General features: G+C 38.7%; 1 protein-coding gene across 3 annotated transcripts; it reads left to right on the forward strand.

The window, feature by feature from the left end:
• Positions 1 to 53: 53 nt before the first annotated feature.
• Positions 54 to 27,189, forward strand: bcl2l1 (BCL2 like 1). Of its 3 annotated transcripts, none has more exons than XM_079587639.1 (3): positions 54 to 623; positions 3,056 to 3,736; positions 24,053 to 27,189. In XM_079587639.1, the coding sequence occupies exons 2-3, from the start codon at positions 3,185 to 3,187 to the stop codon at positions 24,194 to 24,196; spliced, it is 696 nt and encodes a 231-aa protein (XP_079443765.1). In that variant the 5' UTR covers positions 54 to 623; positions 3,056 to 3,184; the 3' UTR covers positions 24,197 to 27,189. The 3 variants fall into 3 exon arrangements, with proteins under 3 accessions (XP_079443765.1, XP_079443767.1, XP_079443766.1); XM_079587641.1 differs by having other exon boundaries at positions 487 to 636; XM_079587640.1 differs by lacking the exon at positions 54 to 623 and adding an exon at positions 701 to 1,506.

Here is a 27,189-nt window from a genome sequence, read left to right on the forward strand (position 1 = left end):
TATCTCAGCAACAAAAAAAACTGAATATTTGTATTCATTTGAATACGCCACATGATGTCGCTGTGCCAGTTAGAGGCATAACGAGCGTTTTGGGGTAACAAAGGTTACCATAGTAATTCTGCCACTCTTTGTTTAGTGAGCGCGAGCCTTATAACATTTACATTCACAACGCAGTTAAGTATCTAACTGTTATATCAAAATACATGTAGTTAGATTAAAAAGATGAATAGGGTGGACTTTATATCAGTAATTTATGTGTAAAAGTTCGTTAAGATTTAGTCTTCAGTATTTAGTAGCAGTTACGCTGAATGGCGCGTCTCAACATTTTGAAACATGTTGAAAAGAGAGTTGCTTTTTGGACGATTTTAAGCTTTAATTAACGGACTTTGGAGTGAGTGTGTAAAATAGTTACTCCATAAACCAGCATAGGCAGTCCACATACGATGTAGAGCTGTAATAAATGAATAGGCCCTTGGTTTAAAGAGCAGAGCTGAAGGGGCGGATCTGAACTGAGCGCTGCTGCTGACAGCGGCTCTCTCTACACCGACTGCACTCTGATCGAGGAGAAACACGCCGACATCGATCATGCGGGAAATCACGAATTTGCCTTTCCAAATATCCGAGTAAGTACCAAAGGTCTGTGATGCGTTTTGAAATTGGAGCTTTATCTTTATAGCAGCTTCCCAAATGATTCCGTGTTTCCCTGTACAGCCTGCCCATCTTCCATGACGCTAGCTACACGGCTAACTAGCCGAAGGGAGGAAAGATTGACGTAGTTGGCTTTTATTTAACAGGAAATGCATTCTTGGCCAACAAGAACCTACATCAAATAGGGCTTGATATTAATTTGCTCTCTTGCTAGTGTTTTTGCGTTTTTTAATGCGTGCAGAAATGCAGTACGTATTCCATTCATACGTAAATAAAACATGAAGGGGGTTGTAATTGTACTTACTAAAGCCATTTGTGCAATTTGTATGACCGATAAAATGTAGAAATTATTAAATAATCTACATCCAGCGTTTCCCCTCAGCATAGACAGTGCGCGGTTTGGAAAGCTCTCGCGCTCTGCCTTTGATCAGCGGCAATGTTTGGCTAATCATTCTGGATTTTGTCCTTTTATGTGCGTGTTCTCGAGCTGGAGTGATTCTGTGCGATCACTTCTCTGAAAGTGATACGTGTTGCGGTTGCTTGCCCAACAGAACTGACTGGTTGTTTCCGCTCGGCCTCTGTAATGGGCCCTAGCTAGAATGGAGGCTTATTACGTAATGGCTGGTAAGCAGCGCGAGCGTCATGCATAGGTGATCATATCCTATCACAGAGAGGGGAGGTCTGCTTTTAAAGAGAAATATCCAGCACATTTTTTTACTCGCATACAGTATTACTTTTGATCTACCGCAGTTTGATATTGTCGCTTAATCCATAGCTAACATTTAACTCAGAATCTCAAGAGTGGTTTGCTTGGTTGGCTTAATCTACGAGAACAGTAAGCAGATTGTGTTATGGATGGTAAGCTGAATGCTCTTTTACTCTGTTGTCTGGATCGTAAACATTGTCAATAGGCACGATAACGTAAGATAAAGTAGAACATGCTAACGTAAGACTTTGTTTCTGTTAATTTCTAACTATTTGGTCGATACAAACTTTGGTCCAGTAAATGCAGATCTGTATTATATTATGCAATTCTGTATTAGATTATTCTGTTTTTTAAATGTTTTGTCTTGATATTACTCACATAAAACACTGAATAGCCTTGTGTTCGTAAGGGAGGTATTCATACACGCTTGCGGTTGCGCGTGTAGGAATGCGTGTGTATTTTTTTTTATTTTTTTGGACATTGCGTTTGTAAACACTGCGTGTAGCCTTATTATTAGAATCTAATGAATTCACTCCTGGAAGTTTCCGTTGATCAATCCAGAGACAATAAGTGCTACAACATCATATGAATATATACATAATATTACGCGTATGTAATATAAACGTGCAACAAAGGCTGTGGTTCTTAGATAATGACAGTGTGCGTCACATTCGGACGCAGAATGAGTAATTTATTGTTAAGTACCAAAAGATGCGAATTAATTTAATATAATATATATATATATACTTAAGTTATACATATATACACACAAATCATTTGTCATTTTCCCGCGACGGACAGAGCTTTTGAAACGGCCATGTGTTGTGCTCTGAGCCTCGTTGTTGTCAGCACGTGTTTGGCTGATCCAGTTTTTCCTGAGAACTCTCTCGCGCTCTTCCTAACCAGCGATCAGATAATGCAGCGCGTGAACACCCCGCGCTCGTGATGTAGTCAAAAACACGAAATCAGCAGAAATGAAGTCACTTAATCTGTTTATTTAATAATATTTTTTTTTTTTTTTTTTTTTTTCTCGTTAGATCTGTCTGTCTATCTACTACAGCATGAATCATCCAGATTTGAAGGCTCAAAATGAGTGATCATATTGATCAGAAATTATAATTGTAAAAGAATGCTGTATAGATTTGATCTATAATAATGCATTTATGTAATAAATGTAATGTATTCATTTGAGTCTATTCTATTAAATACATTAAGGAGTAAATAGGTTAGACATGAGTTGTCAGAACATTTTTAAAGGAGTTCCTAATGAAAAATGCCTTGAATCACTTGGCTATCTTTTGTCTGTGACTCTTGGCTGGTTCTTCTGGCTCCACAATTACGATCCATTATAGATTTGTTCAAATGAGGGAATCATAATTCTAGCCACGCTGGCTGTTCGTGCCCCCTGCTGTTTAAAAATTCACTCATGTCAAGGTCAGTGTACATTTAGCCTTGTCTTGGACAAGGAGAGAGGGGAAATTGTCCATGTTTTTCATAGGAGGCAGGTGATGAGGTGCTACCATCTGTTCCTTTGATCAAGCTTCTCCATTAAGTAAGAGGGTTTTAGAGGGTGGAAAAAAGCTGTTTATTTTCAATGCCCCTTAACCTCTTCCAAAGTTTACCCTTACCCCCTCCTCTTGTTGTTTGTGAAAATGATTGCGTATTTACAGATCAATTCATTGCACTGTTGTCTTACAACAGGGTATGAGCCATTGCACCATCCCTGAGCGTCGGCAGAAGCCTGAGAAGGACGCAAGGGTGTGCTCTGTGTTCTAAGAACAAGCAAGTGGATACCCAGACATCGGAGAACGACAAGCAACAACGTGAATTATGTCTTACTATAACCGAGAACTGGTGGTATTTTTTATTAAATATAAACTCTCGCAGAGGAACTACCCCTGCAACCACATTGGACTTACAGAAGACACAAATCGGACTGATGGGGCCGAAGAGCATGGTGAGGGGGCGGCAGGAACGACGACCCTTGTAAACGGATCCATGAACAGAACCCCACCACGATCCCCCACTTCATCCCCACAGCATCAGACAAACGGGACTGGGGGTCTGGACGCGGTGAAGGAGGCGCTCCGCGATTCTGCCAACGAGTTTGAGCTGCGTTATTCCCGAGCGTTCAACGACCTCTCCTCACAGCTCCACATCACACCCGCCACAGCATACCAGAGCTTCGAGAGCGTGATGGATGAGGTGTTCCGCGACGGCGTCAACTGGGGCCGCATCGTGGGACTGTTTGCCTTCGGAGGGGCTCTGTGCGTCGAGTGTGTGGAGAAGGAGATGAGCCCACTAGTGGGACGCATTGCGGAATGGATGACCGTCTACCTGGACAACCACATTCAGCCCTGGATCCAGACCCAAGGAGGATGGGTGAGTGGAAAATTACTTGCATTTATCTACTGCCTTGTTAGCTTTCTTCAGCTTAAAACACAAACATCCTTTGTTAACCTGTTTAGGTTTATGATTCCTCTCAAATGATAAATGCCTCAACTTATCCTGTTTGATTAGAAGATATCTGTTAATTTGATTTAAATCTCCCCTGGCCAACCTTGATGTAAAAAAAGTCTCTTTAACAGACTCAACTTTACTCCCAAAAATGAAGGTTCTGTCCAAACGCAAGACTTTGGGTAATCTTCGAAACAAATTAAAATATTTTTAATAAAACCAAGATTTCTGTCCCTCTGCTTAAAGTCCAGGTAACTAAAACTTAGTAGCTCCAAAAGGGTAATAAATGCATCATAAAATGAATCCATATGAATAAAGCAGCATAAATAAAGTCTTACGAAGAGATGTGATTAATATTTGGGTATCACTTCAAGACTTCTGTAGCCATTTGTGATTCAAATACTTTGTAAAGCTTTTAAAAGGCTGTGATAGTCCAGGAAATGTGGATGTTATTGATGAAAGAGTGTGTTTTGCATTGCCAAATCAGCTGCTTCCCTTGGGTCCAGACGGGGGCTGTTTTTAGCGCCTGCGCTCTCTTGGGCCTGGGTGGGGATGCTCTAACTCTGCGGAGGGGAAAAGAATGGGAGATAAGATAGCAGAGCCACAACCACTGGTCAGCTGGTTATTGATCTCCGTAGTCTTATTTCCCAAAAGAAACTACAGAGCAGAGCGGAGTCAAGAGCGTGTGGGAGATGAGACGTGGTTGAGAACGGAGGGGGATGCACTGATAGGTCATTGTTTTTTTCCTTTCATATTTTTTGTCTTTTTATTGTTTTCACTTTCTCTCAATGTTTTTCCCCGTCGGTCAGCTGTCCAGTATGTGAAAACCCTTTGTGCTGGTTCTCTTCTTTATGTATACTGGACGAGTGGCAGGTAATGGAGAGGTCCTGGCCAAGTCAGCCTTTTCTCTTTGTGATCAGGGCTGTGATGTGATTGGGTGGGTATTGGGGGGGGGAGTTGCAAGTGGATTGTAAAGGTCATTTTTAACACAGCTGGTTTATTGGATGGTGCAGAGAACAGACTCTCTGATTGGCAGGTTGGTTTTGTCAATGTTGTTTATTCTACTTTAGACGCTTATTTTCATTTGCCAATGTGACATTTTACAAAATCTTGTTTTGTCTGAGACATGCATTTTTTTTTCTTCCCTTGACGTTCATCTTTGCTATCTTGTGATGTCTTGATTGCACAAAAAAATCTGGAACTGTGTAGAAAGCAAAAGTCAACACGTCATTATCTAAATTCGGATCTTGAATCTCTCATGTGATCACTGGAATGAGAACATTATGAAACACAACAAACAGTCCTAAAAGACTGAGTAATTAAAAAGATTTTTAAACATGTTTTCTGAGCTCTGTCATTGGTCAGATAAACAGTCTTTTGTCCATTTTATCTTTTTTATTTGAAAGGTGTTTTTGTTAGTTTTTTTTTTTTACAACTTCAAAAAGTAACTTAGACAACTTCTGACGAATAAAATTCAGTTAATATCTCATTCAATTATGAACTAACAGGTCATCAACATTTTGTCTACAAAAATAACATTTTAGTTGCCAGTGCATAAATAAACCAAATATTCAGACATTTTATTAACTAATTTAATCTCAATTTTACAACAACATTTGAAAACTTTGTTGTTAACCTAGATTTTTTTTCTTTAAAAACATCAATGCATAGTTACTATCTTGCATAAATTTGTCAGCGCTCAGCAGTAGGCCTATGTATTAATTAAAATAGTTTAATTATTGTCATGATGCACATTTTTGTCTTGCCTTCGTTCTCAAAATAAATGACTTTTCTTTGTCATGTTAATGCGATTAATACTGTCCGGCTAGAAACTTGAAGAAGATTTTTGCATCTATGCCATTTTAGACGCCACCCTGTGGACTGTTTAGGACTAGGGAAGTGTCGGCAATTTATTATGCTGAGTTCGAGAGTTGATTTTGAATGGCACTACAGTGGGCTAATGAATGAAGTCTTGAGGTTTCACATCCTGAGGTTTTGCACCCAGCTGCAGTTTTGGTTCATCTTGTGCAGAAATTGTAAAAGTGTCTCTTTATGTCACTTCCTCAATGGGGGAAGGAAAATGAGGTCTGCGTGTCATACAAAAGGCAGACGTGCACGTGTTACATGAATGTAGGCCGCCTTTCTGCAGACTCCCACTCAACCCTCTTCATCTCGGTTGCATTCGGCATCAATTTCAGTTCGGTTGTCTTACGGATGCTGGGTCTCAATCAGGCCAGTGTAGTTCATCTGTGTGCTGTGGCAGTGGGGGGCACGCATAAGCACACATGCACGCTCGATTTCACGGTCGAACAGGATAGTCTCTCTCTCTGGTGAGCATTTATCACACATCGAAGCGTTGCGGTGGCGGGGGGTTCTCGTGCTATTTATTCATCTCAGTTTCTGCTTTGTAGTGAGATTTAAAAGCAGCTGTCACGAAAACCAAAGGGTAACATCGGCGCCGTCCTATGCGGTGTGACGTACCCTCGGTGCAGGAAGATGCTGGGAATGCCCATTTCAAGTTTCACTCTCACTCAAACACTTCTCGCATATTCAAGATTTTTTTGTGCATGTGTGTTTCTCCCCTCCCACATTTTTAACCACCTTTTGGTCTCGTTCTCTTTGCCTACGCTGAGTTTTGCAGTGTCTGGCAGCTGTATGATGCAGGTGTATGGCAGTACCTGCACGTCAGGCTGTTATTACTGCTCTGGGGAGATCTGCTCTTATACTGTAATAACGCCCAGAGTTGCAGCCGCACCGGGTCTATTTCCTTTTGTATGTTCGCAATGATGGTTTGGTGAGTGGTGGTAAAGAGCGTTGGACAGACAATAGCGATTGGGAATAAATTGAGTAAAGTTGACAGATACAGAAAGGACATGGAGGCATATAGATGAGAATTCTAAAGCGTTCAGTTACTATTTCAGTTCCTTATACTACTAACCAAAAACAAAATGTGTATCTAAATACATGTTGTGTATAACCAGTTGGTAAGTACACTGAAGTCTCACAGTTAGTTAAATGTGTGTGTTTAATTTACTAAAAAGAACAGACTCGGAGCACTGGGTGTTATTAACTAAAACAATTAAAAAAATCCTTTTCATTAATTGAAATTAAAAAAATATTAATGGAAAAACGTAGACTTAAATAAATTAAAAAAATCACAAATGTTGTCTTGGCAACTGACTGAAATTAAATTAGTTGAAGATCTAAAATTACTAAAACGCACAAACAAAAATTAAAAAAACTTAAACTAAAATTTAAAATGAAAACTAATATAAAAGCTTATTCAAAATATTGAATAAAACACTGCATTAGAGTCAACTCCATAAATCAAGGAATTGGATTAGTTGCACTGTATGCTATTGATTCACTAAAATGAACCTGTTTCGCACAATCGCACAAATTTAGTGCGATTACAGAACAAACGACTTATTCATTTGTTCTGTAATCGCACTTAATTTGTCACACTGTCTGTTTCGTGTCATACATTCAGAAGCGTTGTTGTGGTACCTCTGAATAAATAGGTAGTGCAGGAAGAGTATTTTAGTACAGAGTTCTGTCTGCATCTGGAGAAGAATGCATTGGCAAGTCATTCGGTTCTGATATAAAAAAAAAAAAAGTTTCCTATTCTACAGAGGGACGTGGAAAGAGGATTGACTGGCGTAAATGAGTCTAGTCTAGTTGCCACTAGTGGAGTCCTGTGCCTGAGGGGGTGGGGATATTACCAATTAGGCTTGAATTATATGTGAATGTGCTCAGGATAACTGCCTTTGTTCAGATAGGCTAGCCTAGTACAGGATAAATAATTTGCAGTCGATGAGAGTTGAGGGCAAAATAACGATACAGCAGGGGTGGGGGTCCATACCTTTTCAATCTTATTACACCTGCTTTGTTCATTATTGCTGTTTTAGTGTGTGTGTATGTGTGTGTTGCAGTAGTCCCTCAGAAACCCTCATTAGCGTCCAGCAAAGGTTCCTTCACTATCAATCTGCACCTAACTAGAAGAGTGACTTCCAAACACAACGAATCATTAATCACAAACTTCACACACTTACACACTTAGCAGTAAAGGGCTCATGCATGCTGATAAACAATGGCCCGCCTTTATCACGTTTTAATCACTGTCACCACAACAGAAGTCTTTGTGTGACGTAGGGCTGTTACCGGGAGTTTCATCAAACGTATACGCGTGTAAATACAAACATGCTCACACCGTACACACACACACCCTCGTCCCATTGTCTATCATGTTTGCACAAGGAACACCCATGGGACCACCCCTTACTCCCCATCCTCCATCACTTTTACTTTTTCTCCCGCCTCCAGCTCGTGTCCTTCCTTTCTTTCGATTCTCTGTTTCTTTCTTTCTTTCTTTCGGTCGCTCTCCCCCGCCTTTCCCTCAGTCTCACGTGGTCAGACGTGTTGCAGATCAGACATGCAACAACATGCCAGCGTCACCGCCGTTAGTGTCCCCGTTCACCCCTTTATTTGGTCTCGTTCGTTCAAGTCCATCCGTCCATCCATCATCCCTTCACCTTCCTGGTCATCTCTATTGATTTGGCAGGCGCAAAGACCATGCGTGTTTGTGGCACGCCTCCCGCAATCATTCGTCAAGCTTCGATACATCAGCACCACCCACTCTGCGCCTGTGTCTGTCGCATGACAGACTATACATCTGCTTTTGTGCTCCCTGGTCAATTGTGTCTGAGTTTGTGATCAAACACGTCGCATTTAAAATGCAATATGTGCATTATTGTTCCATTTCATGCATGTTTACACGCATGTGCCTCTCATCTGTGCAATAATTTGAAGGTATAGCACACGCTGAGCATGTGATTACCTTAAACAATAGATCTCCGGGTGAACACACAGTGATAACAGCAGTGGAGACGGTGATCCAGATGTGATGTTGTCCTCTATAGACACCAAGAGACATAATTTATACCCTAGTCAGTTAAAGCTAATGTTTGTGGTATTTGCTGCTGTTGTAAGTGGCGCCTCATGTTGCTATCTTCAAGGTTGTAGTTTACCCCTGACCTTTTGGTTCAGATTAATGGAATCATGGTGATTCCATTTTTGGAGTACATGCACATGGCTTTATGTGTGTGCTTGGTGTATGTGTGGCTGACTGAGTGAAAATGGCAGTAAACAGATGGTGGGATTCAGTCTGTTCCAGCAGCCTTGTCACCAGCGAAAGAGGAAAATGTGGGGGGAGAGAGAATGAGAAAAGGACTTATACTACGGTAGTGCACTCCTCTTATGTCACAGGCGGGGGGAGATGGGGGGGGGGGGGGGGGTGCTGGCCTCACCTTCAAGGAAGGTTGGGCTGTTCCATTCTGCCAGGGTCATGGGGGGGAGACGGAGCATCCCAAACGGAATGTTTGGAGAGGGAGAGGGAAGGATTGTTTTGGTCCATGTAGCTAGTAGTAGAGGCATAGCCTAATTATGTTGGATTTGTATAGATTTTAAAGAGGTTGTTCACCCAATAGTGAAAATTCTGTGAATTAATTGTTTCCAAACATTTGACTTCTGTGAAATATGAAAGGAGATGCATGAAATGTTCCAGTTGTTTGTATGGAAAAAAGCAGCATCAACATTTTAAAAAAAAGTTCTTCTTTTGCTCCATCGAGTAAAGAAAGATAGTTTGAAACAATAAGAGAGTGAGTAAATGACTGGATTTTCATTTTTGGGTGAACTGTCTGTTTAAATGTATGAAAATTCATAAATGCACATCCAACAATAAAGCACATTTGAGTCAGTTATCGGTCTTGTCACTAGTTTTTCTCCCACCTAAGTGTTTGTGAATACACCTAGTGTATTTTTAGCAAAGTTTCCCCCACATTCGTCTTGTTATATGTTTTTGTGACGCTGCCAGTGTGTTTGTTTACATGTGTGATGTTCAATTCCAGTGGATTTAGCTTCTTAGCTGCAGCTCCTCTTAGCTAATTAAAAATCTTAACAACACACACACATACACACACTTCTCTGTGTTGGTCAATCGCGTGGAAGAGCGACCTGCACATTTAAGCCCGGTTCTCCTAATGCACTTTAGCCAAGATTAGCCAGCGTCATCGAGCCGCACTGCAATTAGCCTCTAATAACACAAATAACGGCCCACTGAAAGGACCTGCTAACCTTTTAGTGGCTCTGTCGCCAGTGGACCACATTAAGCTCCTTGTTCATCTGACAGAATTATGACTTTAAAAAGCAACTGTATTTTATTTTTTCGTAATGGGTCGACTCATCTGCCCCTTCACTTTCGCTCATAATGTACTGCACTGAACAGCCTCTAGCTAGGCAGAGCGCAGGGTCCAAATGTGTGAATCATATAGTAGACTACTTGAGGAAGAGGAGGACGACTCAGAAATATGGATGGAAGAAATTTACATTTGTTATTAAAGTCAAATGCTTACATAAAATATTTATTCATTCATTCAGCATGCCATATTTGAAAATGATGTCTTTAGTGTAAATCACGCAAAATAATAGGTCTGGTTATTGACAGATGTCACAAATCAGTTCAATTTCATTTCACAAGCTCTTAATTTGATTTCAATTCATTTACATATGTCATGCACAGTACATATCATTTTTTTCTTATGGAAAAGAATCCCACAATTAATGCTGTAATTGTGAACAGCATTAACTGGGAACCCTGTCAGTTGATGCATATGGTATTAAAGGTTAAAATTGACAATAGAGTTTGAATTGAGCACTAGATATAATAAATAAATATGTTCAAATTCAAATCGCGCACTGTGCTGCTGCTTGAACTGTGGTGGCTACAGCGATCTGTCAGGTCACATTAAAAGAGCGGCAAAACGACATGAATTGTTTGAATTTGGATACATTTGACAAAGACCTTTGTTTAATATTAAAAGTAACAAAGCATGCACAGGCACACTACAAGTGATGTTGTGTTCATGCGTCAACTGAAAACGGCCAAAATTGATCTTGAGATTTAAAAATCGATTTAAAAAAAAAAAATTAAGATTGATTAAAATCAATTAATCGATATCAATCAGTATAGTATGATTACATTTGAGTTTGTAAGCATGTCTGTAGTTTTGAGTGAAGTCATATGAAGTCATAAAGAGATGGAGTCATTTGAGTCATGAGATCACCACAGTGCTTCAGAGATCTCAGGTAGGACTGAAAGAGAACTCAGAATGGAAGCTCAGTCTGAGTGTGTGACGCCTGGCTGATAGCAGATTAGGAGCTGGGGGAGGTAGAGCTCAGATCAGCTTCTCGCCTGTGCCGCTCTGGACGTAACATGACTGTTGCTCTGCTCTGGCTGAACTGGCTTATGCTGGAAAATCAGGTCATGAGCAACCCCCTCCCCCCCCCCCCCCCCCTTTTTCTTTCTCTCTCTCTCTCTCTCTCTCTCTCTCTCTCTCTCTCTCTCTCTCATTATTTATCCTCTGTTTTATATTCTCTCCATCCCTTTCACTCTGTCTTCAGTAAAGCCTATCTCTTTCTATCCAGCTTTCTCTCATTCCTATATAGCTTCTAGTTGAGATCAGATTATGTAGAAAATCTGATGCCCCATCAGTAGGATTTGGCACAGTTGTGAATAAAAGGCATGACGATGGAGTCACAGGGATTTAAAGTTACTGATAAAGTGTGTTGATATCATTTCTGATTGCCATCGGTCACATTGTTGTTGTTTTCTAGGTTCCACCTTGTTCACCTCCTAAGATTTTGCAGAAATGTATCTATTCTGCTCCATTAACATCACCAAATGGAATTGCAAAAATAATGAAAATTTTTCACTGGATTCCCGAACTCTCCTTTCGTCTGCCAGTCTCAAGACCAAATCATTTTCATCCAATCATTGAATTCAGTCCGAATGCAATGATACGGTGTTCTACGTGTGCAGACTCTGCTGTGTGCGTTCATAAGTTTTGAAGGAGGTGTGGCTTTGGAGAGTGTTCTGAAGGGAGGGTGGGATCTCATGCTTTAAAAGCTAATTTGCTATTGCTAGCTGCTCTGAAATTGCCTACCCTACCTTTTAAAACTACAGCAAAAAAGACTTTCTCGGACATAATCAAGTGCAATTATTCAACCACAATTGCAAACAGTAGCCTAGTAGAGATAGTCGATATCCATGTTTGGATTTAGTTCATCATTGAGAATGTTGGATCGCAGATTTTGTTGCAGCAAACAGCGCAAGCGGCTCGTGACGGAACACCGAATGACTAGCAAAATATCTCAATGGAGATTGCTAAACTCCAGCTTATTTGTTTTTGTCTGTGTTTTCTGATCATCTGCGCCGCTTCCGCTGTGTAGAGCAAAGAGCAAATGCCCATGGTTGCCAGAATGCAAATATTAAGTAAAACAGTGAAGTTCTGATTTGGGGATTTAAAATCTTGACATCTGGCAACCGCAAGCATAAAAGTAATGAAAGATGAAAGCATGAAAGATAACAACATTTCAGTCTCGTCTTTTTTCGTCAACGATCTTGCATGTTGAAATACTCAAATGATATAGTCAAAATGCAATGACATTGGTGTCGTTTCATCATCGTCTCATCTTAGTTATGGGGGAAAAAATGTCATCAACGTCCATTTTTCGTCATAGATTTTGTTAACAAAATTAACACTACCACACCACAGTGTTTACTTTTTAGGGAAATCATTCTACAAATGGAATTGACCAAGATGGTGCTGCGTTTGTGATTTGAAAATCATGACTATATCTTGGCACCACACCATTAATGTACTTGCATGCTCTGTCTCAGGCTGGTGCGCCATCCAATATGCTTAAGTCTTACAGTCTGTTTCCTGACAAATATCCCCAGAGACCATGTCTGCCTGTAAGCGCCGGTTTAGGTCAGAGACTGGTAAATCTGGCTGCATGTGTGTCCAAGAACATGCATGAATGCTATGGTCTGTATGTATGTGGACGTATGTGGTCTGTGTGTGTCCCAGCTCACTGGGTTTTGCTTGACAGAATGGGAGCTGATGTCTCCCCGGTGAGATACGGAACAGATTGGAGTCTGAGCCCCACTCTCCTGACTCATTAATCTTCTCTTTAATTCATTTACGGTACGCACAAACATGGCCACTTTGCCAGGCGGGTACAAAGGACACCTGCCACAGACAGATCCTCCAGATATATGACCTAAAATAAAACGGGGAGGTGTACTGCTCAAATTACTTTTCATGCTGTGATCTGATTGGATGTTCTGTGATCTAAATTTCATTTGGGCTGAGGGTTTAGTGGAGTCTATTTTGTTGCTCTAATTGTCAGAAAAATTTGAGGCGCAGGGTTAAACCAGTTTAATGTATCAGCCAGGTGTCCTCACACTAAATTATTACATAATGAAACGCTAATGTTTCTGGGCAAAGACTGATGTAATTGGGAAAATTGGATGTAGGAGAATAGATAATAAAGTCTGTACATGCTGAGAACCGTCAGTACGGTTAATGTGAATGAAGCAGCAGAGTTGCATAAAACATCATCTGTCCAGGAGGCCAGTGTTGCTGTGTTTTAACTAACGTGACTGTACTTTCTGTGCTTGGGAAACTGATGTTTGGTTCAACTTTTCATCAATGGTGCTGCTTCCTGTATTTGGATTAATTAACAAATGGTGAACAGTTAGAGAACCTTTCCATTGATTTCCTTCTGTTTTGCCAAGTGTTCAGAACTGGTTGATATTTGTATCTATTTATTTGTTTATTGGTCAATATTGGATATTTCATTTGGCTTGCTCAGGGTTCCCACGGGTCCTTGAAATCCTTGAAAGTTTGTGAATCGGAAAAAAAGATTTCAAGGCCCTGGAAAGTTTTTGAAAACGATCATAATAGATACAAGTCCTTGAAAGTGATTGAATTCATTTTGTGCAAGAAGTTTTCTGGAAAAAAATCCATATTATTCCCTCCGGTCCGCTAATGTGTTACCTCGGCAACACTTTGTGGCCTATACGTACTAGCTTGCTTGATTTACGTTAGTTATGCGCTTCGTTAAAAGAGAAGTTCACTTGAAAATGAAAGTTAGCCCATGATTTACTTCTCCTCAAGCCATCCTAGCCTTTATAGGGAGCTATATAGTTGGTTACAGGACATTACAAGTTTTTATTTTTTTAACACCTCCAAATGGCACTTTTCTCACTTCAAACATTTTTTTAAAGGCTTCCACTTTTAATGTGAAATGTGAAAATCAAAAAATATTTTATATATATATATACATTAGTTCAAATGGAAAAAAAATTGCTCATAACATTTTTATATTGCGTAGTATCATAAAATTCTAAATAATTAAAATATATTATTGAACAAAAATATATTACATTGGTTTTCCTGGGGGGAAAAAAGAAGTTGCATGTCAAGGCTTCGGTCACTTTTGACCGCGACAGAGCCAAGTGTGACCCCAAAATGAAGATGACCAGAGGGTTAGGTCCTTGAATTTTAGGCTATTGGACCTGGAAAGTCCTTGAAAGGTCCTTGAATTTGAGGTTAACCAAGGTGTGGGAACCCTGGGCTTGCTTTATTTCCTTGTTTTTACATTTAGTAATCTTACTTTTACTGTCTGTCATCTAAAATCACGAATTTACTAATTGCATTTACTGTCATCTAAGACCACTGTTAAATGTAATCGTTAAGAAATTAATATCCATTTTTCATACTGTAGGCTACATTTATAATATGATGCCTAAGTTCACCTTTGAAATTGATTTTAGTTTATATAGTCATTCTTTTTTTATATGTTCAGACAAAATAGTATATAATTTTAATATAAGCCATAACATGAAAATAATTATTTATATTTGTATTATAAGATTTGTATTTAATATTGGTGGATCCCCATTTAGAACTTGATCTTTTGTGCTTAAAATGTTCATCTTGGGGTTGTTTGAACTTAAAAATGAATTAGGCTGAGGAAGTTCATATTTGGTTGTCTGTCAGTAAACAACTCAACATTTAGCATTGCATTTTTCTTGTTTCACATTATACATTAGGCAACACAATTCAGGATAATTTAAAATTCAACGGGTTAAAAGCAGTGCTAACATCCTTTCAAAATTTCAAGTGTAATCAAAAAAAGAAGTATCTTAACCCAGGATAAAAGTGGCCTGAACAAGGTTGACTGTCTTTCAATCATTTAATTCAAGAGATTCAATGGACCATTAAGGAGGGGATGCAGAATGTGCTACTCTAACTGTGAACCACTAAACCCACATGTCATAAACCAGAGAGAGACAGTTGTTCTCTATAAAAAGTGAGAGACGTTCTATAATAAATGTTTGCCTGGCCTGTAGGTGTGGGCTGATGTCATTGACATTTAAATGGTAAATACCAGGCTGACCTCAGAAATCCCATTCGTTGTGAAGCATCTGCCTCCCTCTTAGAGTAAGTGAGATCACATTGTCGTCATGAACCAAAGAGATGATGACCATCAATTTGATCAGACTCAGAGATAAAGTAACTGTGGCAAATACAGTCTTTGACCCTCTTGTTTTCACCTTCCCAAAAAAATGACATCCTGTTTGTTTTTGCAACATGTTTGTAATTTTCAGATTCACTGTGACTGTAACATGGCTTGTGATGGTTTAACTGGGTTTGTCTTGCTTCTGTCCTTTTTTTTGTTTACCTCTTATGTTATGTTTACCTCTTACCTTTTTTTTCTTTTCTTTTTTTTCTTCACTCTCTCCACCATCCCTTTAATCAAGTACTAGAAATTTCTGGTTTCAGCTTGAAGTCTGAATGACTCAGCAGAGATTGAGTGAGAAACCGCAAGGCCAGTTCTTGACGCCACACAGTTGGAATTCATCCCAACTACACCCCCCCTCCCCCCCACCCCACACCCCATCCTAAAGCACGTTTCAAATCAGCTGATTTCCTCACAGGAATGAGGGTGCCCAGCATTCCTCAGCAATTTGTGAGGAAATCCTGCCCTTCCGCTCTCTGTAATTGTTCTGCACTGTGCTGGTGTGTGACTTTCTGCGTGAAGTAAGCTTTCTGGCTTCCAGTATGAATGAAACAGACATTACATGTGTTGATAGTGCTCAATGCTCACACCACCCTATTTTGGGTAAAAAATATGAAAAATAATACCTCTCAGTGGCGACTGCTGGTCTTTCAAAGAGGGGAAGCTCATTTTCGGCCTACATCATAAAAATGGTCCAAAACTTCCATCAAAATATGTGTATCGTGATTGTCAAAACATTAGGTAATTAAACAGAATTTTATTAAGTTTAGTAAAAACATGTTACAATGTTTACATGGTACAATGAATGTAGGCTACTGATTTTATTATTGCTTGACACACGATTTCATTTCAATGCAATTTTATTCTTTTGATTTGATTCCGATCTTGATTCAATATCGATTCATTTGGATAAATATTAGGTAGCCTAACTTACATTCATTTTTTTTTTCAAGAAAAAAAATATAATCTAATGCTGTAAACATACAGAGAGCCCTGTCAGCTGGTATTATTATTAAAGGTTAAATAACAACTCAAATTAAATATAATACAAATGATATAATTTGTCATATATTGCACATATTTAGCAAAATACTGTAGCTAATTTTTCTAGCCAACTAACGTGCAATGGTTATTAAATGGCTTTCTTGATCCTGAGGTAACGTAACGTTACGTTAAACCTAAACGTTGTGACATTTTTCTCCAGCTGTTTTATTGATCTCTTTCCGCGTTGGAAAGTTGGTAAGTTGTACTGGATCTTTCAACATGCTGATTCGTGTTTATTTATTATTTACTAGTTGTAACGTTAAAGAGTGAGAGATGATCTGTCACGTCACATTTACAAGTGCTAAAGCGATATTTATTGTTTGAAATTCGTAATACAATTTACAGAATCGGAGAGCTGAGAATTTGCTTATCAAAAGTAACCTTCTCTTTGTTGTCTGTCAGTGTCAGTGTCCTCTTTGCTTCGCCATTTTTACCTGCGTGAGAAAAGCGTTTTTCAGTTTACTTTTCACTGAGCTCAAATAGCTTCAGCTATTGACAGAAATTCTGTCAATCAAAAGGAGATGACAGACCCTCGAAATCACCACGCAGACGCCCGGAGTCCGGGCCCGCCCACTCCTCCATTCCCCCCAGAGACGCTGAGCGTCCGTGGGCGGGACATAATCGCAGCATTTATCCAATGACCGTCTAGTTTCGGAGCACTGAAAAAAACTGTTCAAAGCAGCCCCATTGAAGTCAATGGCTTCAACAGAAAAATGCACTGTGACGCTACGGGAATGAATGAGAAGGAAATCGAGTCAGCTGACCAGCTGCTGATTCTGAACGAACTCGTCTTCGAGATGAACGTGTTCTAAAGCATTTTTAGTCAATAAAATGTTAACAAAATAGTACATATATTTGACCATTAATTGTTGACATTATAGGGGAAGCCGAGCTTCCCTTGCAGTCTTAAAGAACTCGTCACTGCTCTCTAAAGAAATTTGAAGTATACATGATAATACATACGTTATTCTCTAGTGTACTGAAGTGTTCCTTTCTAATGATTTCTAGATATAGTTATAGCCTGCCTGCTTGTTAACGGCAACCTGCAGTTTTCCCGTAAAATAAAATTATTATTTTAATTCTGAATCAAAACTCTGAATCAGCATGCACCAATGCTAAATTTTTCTAAATGACAATCATTTGTTAACTTACCTCAATGAGCTCATTGTTTCTGCCTTTAATTATTACATGTTTAAATTAATACATTTTTATTTACCTGTGATTTTGCATATGTAGATTTCTGAAATACAATTACTTAGACGTTACCTCTAATAACAGATCACTCGAAATTGTAATGTGGTTGATTATTGCATTTTCTGTAAAGCTGCTTTGAAACAATGTGTATTGTGAAAAAGCGCTATACAAGTAAATGTGAATTAATTATTATATTTATTCTTAAATATTATATTATTTTTAATAATACATTGCTGGGAGGTCACATGAAATATGCAGTATGTCCGGATGACATTCATACACATTCATACTACATAGAACATACTTTTTTTTTTTTGAACAGTCACAAAGTAAATACTTATGTAAAAGAAGTAACTACTCCAGAGAGTATGTGATTTCAAACACAGGTTACAGAAATTTTTTAATGCTCTATATCAGGGGTTTTCAAACGTTTTGGAGTTGGGGACCCCTATAGGGTAGAATATTTTCCCCTCATACTTTAAACCGTGATTAAACGTTAATGTGGGTGAGAATAATGAACATGATATGCTTGTTTTAGTGGTTTAATTGACCTTTTAATAATAGGCTACAGCTCATTTTTATTATTTACCATATTTACACGAAAATAAGGCAAAATAAGTTCTCTGTGAACTTCTTTCTGAAGCACATAACAAATGAACCAAAGCTCAGCTGAGATTACTGCCTACTTGTCACACAGACAAGAAAAAATATATAGAAACATTGAAGTGCCTACTTTTAAGCGTCTGTGTTTTGCTCATTTGACGTTAAATGCATTATAGAAGTCACTTTGGAATATAAATCGTATTTCACAGACCTCCTGGCAATGGGACCCCCGGGCGTCCGAAGACCCCACTTTGAAAACCCCTGCTCTATATATCGCACCTAAGTCGCACCTTTCATTTTAAAGTCAATGGTGTGTTGGATCAAAGTCCTTTTAGGCAAGTCGTGCCACTCGGCCGCCATCTTGGCAACGCCTCCGGGCAGCTATTTCGAACTGCACTTTCACTGGTCACCGGGACATAAAAACGGCATGTATAGAAACAGCAGTAAAATATGATAAAAATTGCTGTATTGAGGATTGAGAAAGTGGCATGTCTCTTATATAAATTGTCTCTGGTTGGATTTACTCAATAATTTACTGGAGTTTATTTACTTGTGCATTCATATTAAATGGACCTGAGTGCAAAATAGTTTTTTAGTGTGACTTAAAAGATCCATTTATGATACCAGACATTTTTGGAGATTTCGGTAATTCACTGAAATAGGTTTATTGCAAGTACAGCTCCTGTTACCTACATAGATTATAGCTTCCTGGGGACTTGCTATAATGAGACTTGCGTCAATAAGCAACCAATCAACACACAGCAACCATACAGAACATCCAGCATAGAGGCTTGCATGGGCATTTTATGTACAATATGTATGTTGTTCTCATTGTTTCTCAAATGACTCTCATTGGTCAACCAAGTGAGAAAAGGCTGAAACAGAAGTATTGATAAGAAACTAGCTTCTGTACATACACACCATGCTGTGTTTTGAATAAAACGTGTTCTGCTCTAAGTGTGTGTATCATCAATCATCTGGCTGAAAACCGAACAAGCTATTCTGTAAAGCAAGTCACTGGTTTCACAAACGCCATGGTGAGGGTTAAGGGGTCAGGATGGTGTAACAGTGGAGAAACCCAGTGCTCTGACTCAACCGAACCAAACTGAACACTCTGTACGATCCTTTCATAACTTCCCAAACACAGACACTACACTACACTCTCTCTCACAAATTGCTCATCTTCTAACAGGATGAGGCTGGACGTACTTGATGTAATACACTGATGTCAACAGAGTAGCTCAGTAGTCTGTATTGTAACTGTAGTAACAGTGGTAAGGATGACTTTGTGTTTCTGTGGTCCGCCTTTGTTCGTCTATGCCAGCTTTTATACCCCTCCAGTAACTCCTTCACCCACCGTGCTCCTTTAAGATCAGAATCAGCCCCTTTCTTGGCCTCTATTTGGATATTAGCCTATGCTAACTACCAAACGCAGGCACCTTGCACCTGGTTTCACTCTGTCCTGTAGGGCCAGGTTTGTATGTGCTCTTTGTTTAGGGCTGTGGAAAACGCCTGGCAGTCCCCGCTGCCTAGCAGCCGGTATCTCTTGGGAGCATTCGCACAACCTCAGCACTGTTTGGAGCCAGTAAAAATCAGGTTTTCTTGACAGATTTGTGTACAAATGCTTTTCACTCAGTCACACCTACAGTGAATCAGTGAGAGTTTAGGAGTGGATCTTTTAAGGTGTAGTTGCAAGATATACAAAGTCACATTAGTCAATGAACTGTTTAAAAACCGAGTCATAAATGCTGTCATGATGGTCAGGCATATTACAGCGTTGTTAGAGACATGTTAGGGCATGTGCTGTACCTGGCTTGGTGGGGATGGGATTAATAAACCCCTACATTGTTCACCCAAAAATTAAAATTCAGTTACTCATTCTCATGTTGTTCCAAACTCATAAGATTTTCATCCATTTTTGAGAAACTAAGATATTTTTAATGAAACCTGAGAGATTTATATCCCTCCATTGGAAGCCAATGCAACCAAAAATAAAAAATAAAAACTTAAAATAAAATAAATATGATTCTAATCCAAATGATTTGCAGATTAAGCCATGCTCGTTTAGTGATCATCAAGTGATCGTGTCTTTTCAGGAAATGGATTAAACGGCTTGATTCATATATTAATTTCTTTTATGGTCTATTTTATGAACTTTTTGAAGTGTCAAAGTATTGCGTGAATGGATTTTCAATTAAGGGACTGAAATCTCTCTGGTTTAATTACAAATATATTCATTTGCGGTTCTAAACTGAAAAAGTATTACGTGTTTGGAATGACATAAATGACAGAATTTAAAATTTTGGGTGAACAATCCTTTTAATATAATAATGTTAAACATTGGGAAGATCTGAACACGCAGACAATGTTCACTTTTGATGAGAAGCATCAGAAACAACTAAAATAATAGAAACTAAGAAACAAATTGTAGTTGCCTGTTCAGTGATAAGGACAAAATAAAGATGATTATGGAATTAGTTTGAACATGAAAGAGATACTTTTAATTGCGTAATGCTTACTCATGCAACATCTAATTGGGACACAGAGGCTTATTAGTAGTTTTCTAAAGCAAGCATCACTATTGCTTATTCTTGGATATTTAGACAAAGGCCTGTGATATTTAATCTGAAGATTAGGTAATTAAAGCTTATTATGCATGACAGATATTTTGCTTACTCACTCCAGCATGAAAGATGTTTGCTCAAAAGGTTAAGACACAGCTCCATATCTGCCCCTCCTGGATTCACCCTGTGCATGTATAGCTGATTGCACATAGCCTACAGTGTTTTATGTGCTATAGCCTACAGTGTTTTATGTGCTATAGCCTACAGTGTTCTATGTGCTTTAGCCTAGGCTATGCGTTGCACCATAATCCTACTGCCAACAAGCATGCCTTAACATGTCTTAGATTTATGATTTGGACTGTAATCAAAGAGCCACATTCTTGTCATACCAGTGTACATTGTTCCTACCTGGTTCTCACAGTTTCTCACACTGAAACTCTCTAACATGTGTGCATTAGGCTTGGCTCTGCTGCCAAGTCATACTTTTAGCATTCCTGGGTTACTCATGTACCTGTTAAAGGATGATGCAAATTCCTCTGCCGTCTGACTATATTGACTGTAGCACGCCCTCTCGGTTCACCATTCATGATCAGGTCGGCATGGGTCATGTTTAAACTACCCAAGGTTGACAAAGGTGTGTCTGAGGAAGTGCATGCTAAAAATGATATTTACTGTAGTCACTGAGCGGTGAAACGGTAGTTTGCTTTTATGGTTAATTGTTCTAGTAGGATATTGAACTTTCTGTAGGATGTCAAGTTGTGTGTGTGTGTGTGTGTGTGTGTTCAATTTGCGCATCACTATCCTATTGGAGGGGTCGTTTGACACTCGTTCCGCACTGTTTATGCTACTGATATGAATCATACATCCAATTGTGTTATTTCTTGAGAAGTATTACTTTTCTAAGCACTCGGCCGATGGTTTTTAAAAAAGACTTGCATTGATGGAGGGACTGTGAGACAGAAAAAACTGGTTATGGGAGCTTTTGACTTGGGTCAGCAAGCAACCACACTGAACACCCTAGCTATTCATGGACGAGTCCTATCCATTATTTTTAAACAAAATTGTAAAAATGTAGTTTTTGGCTAATAATTATAATCAAATATTATTCTTTTTGTTGTTGTATATCATAGATTTGAGCATACGGTGTTTTTGAGGTTGTTTTTAGGTATCTGTGTTAACCGTACGTGTAAGTGAGTTACAGTCTTGACTTGTGATGTCATGTGCTGCGTCACTGGTTGTGATAACCCCTCTGCTCTGGAACTGCATGTCTGTTATCAGCTTCTGCCACTCCCATCACCCCTCCCTCACACTTACGGTATCATTTCCTATGAAATTGATCTCGTTCCTATGCACACTATGTGACTGACATCACTTTGACTACAATGTCACACTTTTCATATCCAAAACAAGACTCTGTCTATTATTTTATTCTTATTATTCTTCCTTTCATCCTCTTTGTTAGTTAAAACAATGTACCTGTCAATACATTTGACAACTCCTCCCCAGATTATACATTTGAGGCTTGGTGGAATGCAGTAATTTACCATAGGTCATTTGCATTTTTGTTGTGCATTGTCCTTCCGACAGACGCCCATTTGACCTCTCCTAGCTGCTCCTTTTTTTAAATTTGTAATGTTTCAGCTTTAGCAATCCTTCTCAACTCATATGCAACATGACATATTGCTTTAGTAGCTAGCATGGATGAGTATTAATATGCAGAAAAATGGTCACAAAAATATTGGAGCTGTGGCCTAGTGGTAAACATGTTCTCAACAGAAATTAAGCTGTTGTGCAACTAAAGAGTCTTGTCTCCACATCATTTCTTGTCCACTCAAATTATCACAAATTTATAGGACAATTTAGTCAATATTTGGTCTCCTTGGCCATTTATTAGCTTGTTTGTTTTCAAAAGCTGATTTATATATATATATATGTGTGTGTATGTGTGTGTAAATCTTATTTCCTATAATTCTGTTAGCCTTTAAATATACAAAGTTACGTGTCTTATGCTAAAAGAAGCCCAAATGAATTGTTAGCTTTTAAATATATAAATATAGTTTTAATTTAAGTTTTTTTATATATATTTATATATGCACTAAAAGGCTAAAAAATATAAGCTAAAAAAGACCAAATTAAATAAATTGTCACACAACTTCATCCTGCTACATGCTATGACATCCAGTTTTGTTTCACTATAAAGAGAAACCCAGTTCTGTTGTGACTGATACATGTTGCCACTGTGCACGTGTTCAGTGTCGGATGGTTTTACCCAGTCCTCCACATTCTTCTTCCCATATTTTCAAGCTTGTGTAGATAACTAGGGCAAAGGGAAAGACTGGAGGATGACATCAGTCTTCTTGAGTGGAAAACAGGGGTGGGCGTCTGAGGTGTGTGTGTGTGTGTGTGTGTGTGTGTGTGTGTGTGTGTGTGTGTGTGTGTCTGTTTGTGTGTGTGTGTGTGTGTCTGTTTGTCTGTTTGTGTGTGTGTGTGTGTGTGTGTGTGTGTGTGTGTGTGTGTGTGTGTGTTTGTGTGTGTGTGTGTGTGTGTGTGTGTGTGTGTGTGTGTGTGTGTGTGTGTGTGTGTGTGTGTGTGTGTGTGTGTGTGTGTGTGTGTGTGTGTGTGTGTGTGTGTGTGTGTGTGTGCACTGAATTTTTGGGCTTAATCACTGCATTGCTGTAATGCCACTGACAAAAATGCCAGTCATATTGACCCTGTATCTACTCTGAAGATCCAATTGAGAAAACTGCAGAGAAGATAAAAACATTTCTGTCCTCAGAAATTGTCGGGGTGGTATGAACTCATGCATGTTTATGAGTCGCATTTGCTTTTTACTGCAGTGCTCTGAGTTATTTCAGCCTCCATCTGCAGTTAGTGAGCTCTACTTTTGTGTGTGTTCCCTGAGGAAACGGGTTACGTTATAAAGCCTGAAATCCCCTTTCAGCTTTTCAAATAAAATTGGGGTTGCTACAGAATCCTGCTGAGAAATGAGGTTAGTGATGTCTTTAAAACAGGCATGGTAAATCTCGCCCCCTGGTGGTCATTGCATGAACACATTATTGCACACACAAACTTGTCACAGTTAGGGTGGGATTAATGAAAGGCGTGATGGGAAGGGACACTTGAAGGAGTTCAGTGGTTGGCTGGAATGAGTTTGTCAGTTAGTGTAAAGTATAGTTATTGGGTGGTTGATCATGGTAATATTTTCCTCTGTCAAACAATTGACCCTTTTCACATTTCCGGATTTCTCTGAAGCGGAAGTTGTCTTAACCTGTCAATGAGATTTTTCCCCAAAATCAAAATATTCTGCCAATTTTAGTCATTAATAACATAATATAGGACATGTGTGCATATTTTCATAGATTCGCTGTTGTAGAAATAAATCTGATTATATTCTCTGTCTTTTGTGCAGGAGCGATTCGCGGAGATCTTTGGAAAAGATGCAGCAGCAGAGAGCAGAAAGTCACAAGAAAGCTTCAAGAAGTGGTTGCTGGCGGGAATGACCTTGCTCACAGGTGTCGTGGTCGGGTCACTCATTGCACAGAAACGCCTGTGAGGATCAGAATAACTGAAGATCCAAACACACCTACTGCTTCATTTAGACCTCCAGCTAAAATGAAGGAACTTCAAAAATACTTGTTTTGGATTGATTTGTTTCCCTTTTATTGCCAAGAAATGTCATGTTTACATCCCCCGTCCCAACGTGTACTGTTGACTGAGCGGAGTGCATCTGTGATGTCACATCACATGACCCAGACTGCATGAGGGTGCTTTGGTTTTAGCTGACTCAGAACAGGCAAAGCCACGTATCCTTACGAAGTTCAACGAAATGAGAAAAATGACTAAAACAGTCAAGAGAAAAAAAGTTTCAAATCTTGCTTCTTTGTCTGTACATTTTTTTTTTCAGCTCTATCGTCAGTCTTTTTAAGTATCCTTATTATTCTCTCATTTTCAAAGAGACTTGCAAAAGTGACAAGGATACAAATATTTTATCTTTAATTCTAATTTAAGCTCATTTGTAATTCTTGAGTTAACCGAATGATAAAGAAGTTGAATCTAAACTGAATTTGAAGTATTCAGCCAGTAAATCAGCACTGACATTTCTGAGGAACGTTATTCCTGTCTGGAGTGCCAGATATTAGCACGAGAGCAGAGGCATCTCACTACACGAGCGCCTGCTTCCTCTGCAATCTCTCTACTATTATCGAAAAATGTGGAGAACAGATAAAATATGTCTTTGAGTGTTTTTATGTTGTTGTTTTTTTCCCATTATTGTTCTGTTTCTTTTCACATGCGGATTTGATGAGCGTTAAATGTGTGTGACTACCTGCACGGGCAGGTTTGAAATCCTCTAAAGCATCTAAATTGTCTAAAGGACCAACAGTTATGAGTCGGCCAACAGTTTGAGAGAAAGTTCTGTATGTTTGGTGCCGTTTGATTTATTAAATCCTTATTAAACCTAAGTTTCAGCTTCAGATGTGGTATCACGTATAACTCTTTATACCTATAAGATTGTTGTAACTAGAGCTAGAGGAGACACGGATACACAAGGTGTGAGTAGGAGAAAACTGTGTTTTATACACAGCAAATGTAACACTTTAAGCTGAAAGTAATTAGATTAAACCATATTGCCACAAGAGTGATTGGTGTCTTGTATGGTCTTTGGAATGAGGATGCAACCAGTTCTGGGAATACTGGCCTAGCATTTGTAACAAGCTAATAGTCATTGAGTTTTTGTTTTATTTGGAATCTGAGGTATAAAATGACATATGCAGTGGTTTTTTCAGTAAGCAAAAGTTAGTTTGACAATTGCAGCACATTTAAATATACCGAGCCAAGCTAAAATGCTAATCTCAAATCTGGTCTTTTAGCATTCACTTTTCCAAGTGTAAATGTTATTTTACACAGATATTAGAGCATTCATAGATTTTGTTGAGTTGGGTCTTACCGTGTAATGGTCCACAATGTTTTGAACCCTGGCTGACAGACATATATTGGGTCAGAACATCATGGTGCTGCCGTGGAAAAACAAACCAAAAAATAGTATTTGACTAAACTCATTGTTTTAAACTGTTAAAGAGTCAAATTTATGCTTCATCGTTTTTTTATATATATTTTTTATTTACATTTTTTATGTTTTCAAAAGCAAACCTTAGAATAGTTGGGATAAATCTCTCTAATCTTCTCCGTCTTCTCACAGCTCCTGATTCCTGTCGAATCTAATTTTAAACGCTTTCCTGTCAGAGACGTTAAGCGCGAGTGTCAAACTCGTTAAAGCGCTCGGAGATGTGGAGAAATGATCTTTAGGCTTCAAACCATCAGTTATTCAAACAGGACGTCAGGTTGAATATTCCTCGCCTTTTTTCGACAAGTAATGATTGACGAGCGGGGTAATTCAAACAGAAGTGATGAAAGCAGTGGTGGTACAGGTGTGTTTCCAGCCTTCAACCCCGCTTGAAAAGCCGAAATCGTTTGGTGCGTCAATCAAAAGATACCAAGAAACGTTACGTCCTCTGAGAACTAACCTAGAAAAGAGATGTCTCCGCGAGAAGTTAACGTTAAGCAGGTATGAGAAAATATTTATTCTTCCAGACTTACTCCCGGAGGAACTAAATGAAATTTCCCTCACCTCGAGGGATTTGTTTTAAAATCAACATTTTTTTTTTTTTTTTTCAACGATTAATCAGTGCTCATGAATCCATAGAGGGAGTAATCATTTACTCATTATTCAATCCTTCTCTTTTAATAAATACAGCTTTTCTGAAATGGCCAATTGCTTTATTGTTTACAATAACTCAATGACGATAATGTACAACATACAATATGCTAAGGCTACATTTCAAAATTGTTACAATCTGAATTTGCTATTATGTTTGCTATTATGTTGACTTTGAAATGTAAAGGTTTTATTTGGCAACATTCCGGTAAGCCCCCTTTAAACTCCTAAGTTGCGAGTGAACTGTTTAAATAACGATGTAAACATATAGTTGGCGAGTCTTATAGCAGATTGAAATTGCCGACAAACACCTTTTGCTGCTCTATAGACACTGATTTCACAGAATACATTCCGTGTTATGAAATTTGCTGCTTGCATGCTTAGTCTATGTTTGTCTGTCTTGTGTGTGTGTGTGTGTGTGTGTGTGTGTGTGTGTGGTTATGGAGTTTGACAGTATGCTTAAGAGTGAAATGTACCAGCATTGGCACGACACTATGTAAACTAGTTAACTTAAATAACAATTAGACTAGCTCATCATAGATTAGTGAAAATATTTAAGGCGTTTGTTGATTTGAAATTATTTATATTTCGTGTAAACGCATTGTTCCTTCCTATGGCCTTAAACTCCATAATTTCTTTTGAAGTGTATTTGTTGCTCATTGTGTTTGTATTTAGCCAACTTAACCTTCAACATGGGGACAAAAATGAAAACTATTTTTTTAAGGTTTTGGGTATATTTAAACCGCTTCACCCCTGAATTAATTGTTTTATGTCTTAAGACTTTTTTTTAATGTCTGATATCATTTAAATTAAATAAAGACCAATTTGAATTC

This window comes from Phoxinus phoxinus (genome assembly GCF_949152265.1).
Source record: "Phoxinus phoxinus genome assembly, chromosome: 18".
NCBI lineage: Eukaryota > Metazoa > Chordata > Actinopteri > Cypriniformes > Leuciscidae > Phoxinus > Phoxinus phoxinus.